Source organism: Aquarana catesbeiana, linkage group LG11 (genome assembly GCF_042186555.1).
Source record: "Aquarana catesbeiana isolate 2022-GZ linkage group LG11, ASM4218655v1, whole genome shotgun sequence".
Classification (NCBI taxonomy): Eukaryota; Metazoa; Chordata; class Amphibia; order Anura; family Ranidae; genus Aquarana; species Aquarana catesbeiana.
In genome coordinates this window covers 263,647,244-263,655,019 of record NC_133334.1, presented here as the reverse complement: position 1 = coordinate 263,655,019, position 7,776 = coordinate 263,647,244, and the positions used below count along the sequence as shown (strand labels likewise).

The 7,776-nt window shown below is 49.0% G+C and overlaps 1 protein-coding gene across 1 annotated transcript; it reads right to left on the bottom strand.

Annotated features, from left to right (window-relative positions):
• Positions 1-1,056: 1,056 nt before the first annotated feature.
• On the bottom strand, positions 1,057-4,128 carry LOC141112741 (uncharacterized). The gene has a single exon (XM_073605778.1). The coding sequence runs from the start codon at positions 3,821-3,823 to the stop codon at positions 2,933-2,935; it is 891 nt and encodes a 296-aa protein (XP_073461879.1). The 5' UTR covers positions 3,824-4,128; the 3' UTR covers positions 1,057-2,932.
• Positions 4,129-7,776: the final 3,648 nt, after the last annotated feature.

Sequence of the window (7,776 nt, the reverse complement as noted above, 5' to 3'; positions counted from 1 at the left end):
CTGCCTGGAAACTTGAGATTGTCCATAGCAACCAGAAAGTGTCCCTTTATGTCAAAAGTGGCTTTAGACCAGCTAGAAAACAGCGATAGTAAATTAGAACACTTGCAGAATTGAGCGATAGTGAATTGTGGAAAATTTTATTATTATTACATTATTTTTTTAATTATTTATATTTATTTATTATATTATAATTTATGTTTTTGTGTTTCAAACTTTATCATACCCGGGATATCTACTAGACTCTTGGTGGACAGATTTAAGTGTGTTATTGTTAAGAATTACAGACCTTCAATATAAAACACCAAATTTCCATGCAAAATAATTGTACCGCTTTCAGCACCTAAAATCTGAAATAATCATACCGCCAGGGAGGTTAACAGAAGTCAATGCAAGTCGTTGCCGAAGTCGCAGCAAAAGTGGAGCAGGAACCTTTTTCTAACTCAGAGCGACTCAAGTCACTCCTATCAGAATGTTTCCATTGCACTTAATGGGGCATGACTTGCCATACGACTTGTGCTCTCAAAGTCGGAAAGCACGTCGCACCAGTGTGAAACAGGCCTTACTCTGATGTCACTGCACACTGTGAGGTTCTCACAATGTGCATTAGAAGCTGCAGCCCAGCATCATCAAGCTCTTTTCATCCCAGCCTGACTGTCCCTGGCCCGCCCATTTCTTTTATTGAATTTCAGTTCTCTCAATTATGGAGGTTCAACCTTGCGGAACTGCAGTCTGCTCGCATAATTTTTTCTTTGCCATTCTGAAGCTTCCCTCCAACCACTTTGCATATTATTTTATATATACTATGTTTCTGTACTTGCCAAATATGCTGCAGAAATCTCCCTCCACAGAGTCTGGCTGCATCCATTTTAACTGTGGGCAGTTGAAGTTGCTGCCTGTTCACTTCCTGGATTTACACAGAGGGGCACACCTCCAGCTTGGCAGCTCTCATTGGCCCTCTTATGACTCATCCCCACTCCCTTCCTGACAAACTCTCAGGAGAGTGAGCTGTGTATGAGGTCATAAGCCTAGGCTAATGACCAGACAAGAAACAGGAAGTGGGCTGTATAAGGGATTTACTGGCAGAAAAAAAATGTTTTACTATCCAAAGTTAAAACAACAACAACAAGGGCAGAAGATTTAATAGATGGAAAGATGCCGTTTGCCTGGCTGCTGCTGGAATTGAACCTGGGACTTTAAGACAGCAGCCCTAGCCAAGGGTGGCGCTACAGATAGATCAATCTGATGAAGGGTTGTGCATTTGGCTTGATTTTTTGTTCTGTAGTGGATCAGATTTGTTCTACAATAAAGAAGTAAATTCTGGATTCATTGTCTTTGCTTTTCTTTATATCCGGACTGTATGGACTTGTCTGTGGGGATGACTCTGCTCTACGCTACAGTGTGATCTCTACTGGTGTGACTACATCTAATCTAAGGACAGGTTCCTCTACTGGTGTGACTACATCTAATCTAAGGACAGGTTCCTCTACTGGTGTGACTACATCTAATCTAAGGACAGGTTCCTCTACTGGTGCGACTACATCTAATCTATGGACAGGTTCCTCTTCTGGTGTGACTACATCTAATGTAGGTCCCTCTACTGGTGCGACTACATCTAATCTAGGGACAGGTTCCTCTACTGGTGTGACTGCATCTAATCTAGGGACAGGTTCCTCTACTGGTGTGTTTACATCTAATCTAGGGACAGGTTCCTCTACTGGTGTGACTACATCTAATCTAGGGACAGGTTCCTCTACTGGTGTGACTACATCTAATCTAGGGACAGGTTCCTCTACTGGTGTGTTTACATCTAATCTAGGGACAGGTTCCTCTACTGGTGTGACTACATCTAATCTAAGGACAGGTTCCTCTACTGGTGTGACTACATCTAGTCTATGGACAGGTTCCTCTACTAGTGTGACTACATCTAATTTATGGACAGGTTCAGTTAACACCAGGAATTGCACAGAAAAGCGCTCCACATTCCAGGGCGATTCAAATGCTGTGATTTGAGCCCATTCAGTTTGAACAGGCTCATATCGCTCCAAACTAGCACATGCACCAATTTTGAAAATGCACTGCAACCGATTTCCCTGCATCCAATTCACATATCAGGAGATTGTGAGCGCCTCTCTATAGAGCCGATTCACATATCTCCTCGGCCACTCCGATGCGAATTGCACAGGAGCCCTGTGCACCTTTTGGTCCATTTCTGCTCCGAATTCAGCCAAAAATTTGGGCTGAAATTGGACCTGAAAAAGTGGAGACGCACCGGACTCCCTGCTGTGAGCCGCTGCGTGTTCTTAGTGTGAACCCAGCCTGCGTTTTTTGCACACCATGCGGTAAACACACAAGGAGTGGGGTTTTCCGGCACACCGTTCTGGTGCGAACAGACCCTTATTGTATGCAAGCAGCTGTTACGGGAGGACACACATTGTGCTTGTCAGTAGTGATGTGGTTGTTTTGTGAATACATCTAAACTATGGACAGATTTATTACACATCAGCAGTAGTTGTGGGTGGACACACATTCTTGTTGTTGCTCCTGGTGGTGGTATTGTTGTTGTTGGGTTAAGTATTAAAGTGATGTGTGGATATGTCCTGTGATCGGCGCAGGCGGGGATGGGTGCTGGTTGGTGGGGGGCAGGCGGGGATGGGTGCTGGTTGGTTGGCAGGGTGCAGGCGGGGATGGGTGCTGGTTGGCAGGGGGCAGACGGGGATGGGTGCTGGTTGGTTGGCAAGGGGCAGGCGGGGATGGGTGCTGGTTGGTTGGCAAGGGTGCAGGCGGGATGGGTGCAGGTTAGTTGGAAGGCGGGGATGGGTGCTGGTTGGTTGGCACGGTGCAGGCGGGGATGGGTGCTGGTTGGTTGGCACGATGCAGGAGGGGATGGGTGCGGGTTGGTTGGAACGATGCAGCCGGGATGGGTGCTGGTTGGTTAGTGGGATGCAGGCGGGATGGGCGCTGGTTGGTTGGTGGGGTGCAGGTGGGATGGGCGCTGGTTGGTTGGCGGGGTGCAGGCGGGATGGGCGCTGGTTGGTTGGCGGGGTGCAGGCGGGATGGGCGCTGGTTGGGTGCAGGCAGGATGGACGCTGGTTGGTTGGCGGGGTGCAGGCGGGATGGGCGCTGGTTGGTTGGTGGGGTGCAGGCGGGATGGGCGCTGGTTGGTTGGTGGGGTGCAGGCGGGATGGGCGCTGGTTGGGTGCAGGCGGGATGGACGCTGGTTGGTTGGCGGGGTGCAGGCGGGATGGGCGCTGGTTGGTTGGCGGGGTGCAGGCGGGATGGGCGCTGGTTGGTTGGCGGGGTGCAGGCGGGATGGGCGCTGGTTGGTTGGCGGGGTGCAGGCGGGATGGGCGCTGGTTGGTTGGCGGGGTGCAGGCGGGATGGGCGCTGGTTGGTTGGCGGGGTGCACGCTGGTTGGTTGGCGGGGTGCAGGCGGGGTGCACGCTGGTTGGTTGGCAGGGTGCAGGCGGGATGGGCGCTGGTTGGTTGGTTGGGTAGCATTGACCAGGGGCCTGAGGCCCTTGTCCATCTTGCTGTCCAGGTAGGTGGCCATGCAGCCATACATAGGAGGGTGGCCCTGCTGGTAGTCCATGGTGGCCTTGGCTCGGTCCTGCTTGCTGTTATGGAAGAGATCGGCCAGGAACTCGTCGTTGAAGGCGGCCGGATCGATGTAGGCGCTGATGTCTATGGAGTTCTCGTTGTCGCACAGCTCGGTCACGTCCCCGGTGGAGGCGGGGGGCTCCCTGTAGCCGTAGGCGGCGTGCTGCTGAGGCTGGGCGCTCGTGGATGGCCGGGATTCGACCTCGTAGAAGTTGGCTAGCTCCATGGAGCTCCTATAGCCAGCCAAGCATGGTGACGAGCTCCGGGAATCCAGGATGAGCTCGGGCTGACTCTGCGCGATCAATCGGCGGACTCTCCAAGCAGGCGACACCGCTCAATACTGACTGCCGGAGCGCCGCTGTCACTCTATATATAGGCGGGAGGTGAGGGCGGGGCAGCGACACCTCATGGCCGCTTACAGGTACTGCACACAAGGCTGCGCTACACCGAGAAAACTTCTGGAACTTCTCCGGCCGCCTTCAGCGCTTCCTTCCCCGCAACTCCCTCCGAGGTCCGCCGTCCTCGATGAGATTAATGTTCTCGGGGCACACACTGCCATAAACGCCGATAAGTGTGCAGTATTCGGATGTCTACGGTCAAGTTCCTTGAATTTCTGCCCAATCGCAGCCCGCACCCACAGCAAGGTTCCGCCTCTTGTGCCTTCTAACCAATCACGGACCGCACACACAGCGAGGTCCCGCCTCTCGTGCCTGCTGATCAATCACAGCCCGTGCCCACAAGCGAGGTCCCGCCTTTCTTTCCTGCCAGCCAATCACAACCCGCACACAGCGAAGGGGCCCGCCTCTCTGCATACTGATCAATCATAGCCCGAGCCCACAAGCAAAGGGCCCGCCTCTAGTACCTGCTAACCAATCAGTAGCTCGCGGCAAAGTTCTCCGTGTTAGTGGACACGGGGATCTATTGCAGTGATGTGAATAGGAGATGGTTACAAAGAGACCGGGCGGAAGGTGGGCACCAGATAGGCGTGAGGTTGTCGTAAAGTGGGCGCAAGAAAAGGAGATCATCTCGGAGCTCCTATCACCCCCAGCAAGGACTGGAGCTACGAGTTCCGACCGTCTTATTGGCTCTGGAGTCTGCCTAGTGGGCGGAGCGCCGCACATGACACACCCACCCACGTCTTCCCTGTGTGGACAGATCTGACACGCCCCTTTTCTGGCACTTTTTGTTCTCATGTAACAATCCGTATTTATTGCTAGAAAATCGATCCCCCGAACATTATATATCTTTTTTTTTTTTTTTTTTTTTTTTTTTTTAAGCAGAGATCCTAGAGAATAAATTAGTGGGTTGCTATTTTTTATACTATACAGTATTTGCACAGCATTTTTTTCAAACACAATTTTTTGGAAAAAATACACTTTAATGAATTTTAATGCAAAAAAAAAAACCCAATACATAACCCAACTTTTTTCTAAAAGATGATGTCACGCCGAGTAAATAGATACCCAACATGTCATGCTTTAAAATTGCGCACTCCTGTGCAACGGCGACTAACAGCATACATTTTTCTATCCATAGGCGACGCTTTAAAAGCCTTTACAGGTTACCATTTTATATTTACACAGGAGGTCTGCTGCTAGAATCGCAGCCCATGATCTGACGCTCGCCGCGATACCTCACATGTGCAGAACGATTGCCGGCTGCATTCACCTTTGGGCGATAGCACAGGAGGACGGGGCACTTTAATTTTTTCTTAAAAACTAATTAATTATTAATAATTGTATTGTAATTGAATGTAAACATCCCTTGTGACAATAATAGGCGGTGACCGATATTATTTATAGAGGGATCTGGGGTCCATTAGACCCCAGATCCCACCTCTGGCCCCCAAAGCAGCCAATCAGACACAGATCGGTTTGATCAGCTGCCTTACTGGCCAGCAGCCAGCCAATAAACACAAAGCTGAATCCGCAAGTGACCATTGCTTCCAGTATCTTAAAGATCATCGGGGACCTTCCAGTCCTCTAAGATCTCTCTGGTCAGCCAACAGCTACAATCCCGGGGACCCCCTCCCACCACCTGTAAAAGCGATCCAGCAGCTAATTAGTCACTAGGATGGCTTTTACAAAAAAGAGAATTGCTGACCTAAAAATAAAAAACAAAAAATACCTTGATGGTGTCTGCAGGTTCAGGCATCATCCCGGTATAACCACTGCAACTCAGGGACGTCCTTAGGTGGCAGGTGGTTAATGCTGCAGCATCCACCAAGACTCAGTTTTGGGCAGCCTGACCCTTTAAGAGAAACCTCCTACCAATGGTGACATCAGTAAATGAAGACAAAAGGGGGGGATTTACTAAAACTGGTGCAACCAGGATCTGGGGCAGCTGTGCATGGCAGCCGATCAACTTCTAACCTCAGTTTGTTCAATTAAACTTTGACAAAAAAGCCTGGAAGCCAATTGGGTTCCATGCAGAGCTGCACCACATTCTGAATGCTCCATTTGGCTTGGCTGAGATGACCTGGGTTATCCGCCATGGATGCAGCTAGAACGGCTCCCCTGGTGGCTGGTAATGAACATTACACTTGTTTGTGTGCAGTGTGGAAGGTTTTTTGTTTTGTTTTACTTATGTTGCTTTGCCTTTTATATTAGTATGTGATTTTCTTCCCACTGACTACCAATGTAAGGGGCATTCTTCCCACTGACCACCAATGTAAGGGGCATTCTTCCCACTGACCACCAATATAAGGGGCATTCTTCCGACTGACCACCAATATAAGGGGCATTCTTCCCACTGACCACCAATGTAAGGGGCATTCTTCCCATTGACCACCAATATAAGGGGCAGTTTTCCCACTGACCACCAATGTAATCGCCATTCTTTCCAATTACCACCAATTTAAGTAACATTTGTCCCACTATCCCAATATGAGGGAAATTCTTCCCATAGACCACCAATGTAAGGAGCATTTTTGTCATTGACCCTAATGAAATGGTTTTAGTAAAGGTTCCCCAAACCTGAAATAGATTTTAGGGGTTTCTCTGGTGTATAAAGGTTGAGACAAACCATGGCTTTTTAAATGTACACTGTGTGTCATTCAACCCAGAAGACTGAGAACATCTCCCGGTAGAGAGGAGGTAGTGCAGGGGGCAGCTCCAGCTTGGAAGTCGGTATTACAGCCAGGACTGTAGTTTTCTTTGACCTTATATTATTCTTTAAGTTTTTCACTTTAGATATACAGTATGTCACAAAAGTGAGTACACCCCTCCCATTTTTGTAAATATTTTCTTCTATCTTTTCATGTGACAACACTGAAGAAATGACACTTTGCTACAATGTAAAGTAGTGAGTGTACAGCTTGTATAACAGTGTAAATTTGCTGTCCCCTCAAAATAACTCAACACACAGCCATTAATGTCTAAACCGCTGGAAACAAAATTGAAAATGTCCAAATTGGCCCAATTAGCCATTTTCTCTCCCCGGTGTCATGTGACTCGTTGGTGTTACAAGGTCTCAGGTGTGAATGGGGAGCAGGTGTGTTAAATTTGGTGTTATCGCTCTCACTCTCTCATACTGGTCACTGGAAGTTCAACATGGCACCTCATGGCAAAGAACTCTTTAAGGATTTGAAAAAAATAATTGTTGCTCTACATAAAGATGGCCTAGGCTATAAGAAGATTGCCAAGACCCTGAAACTGAGCTGCAGCACGGTGGGCAAGACCATACAGCTATTTAACAGGACAGGTTCCACTCAGAACAGGCCTCACCATGGTCTACCAAAGAAGTTGAGTGCCTGTGCTCAGCGTCATGTCCAGAGGTTGTCTTTGGGAAATAGACATATGAGTGCTGCCAGCATTGCTGCAGAGGTTGAAGGGGTGGGGGGTCAGCCTGTCAGTGCTCAGACCATACGCCGCACACTGCATCAAATTGGTCTGCATGGCTGTCATCCCAGAAGGAAGCCTCTTCTGAAGATGATGCACAAGAAAGCCCACAAACAGTTTGCTGAAGACAAGCAGACTAATGACATGGATTACTGGAACCATGTCCTGTGATCTGATGAGACCAAGATAAACTTATTTTGTTCAGATGGTGTCAAGCGTGTGTGGCGGCAACCAGGTGAGGAGTACAAAGACAAGTGTGACTTGCCTACAGTCAAGCATGGTGGTGGGAGTGTCATGGTCTGGGGCTGCATGAGTGCTGCTGGCACTGGGGAGCTACAGA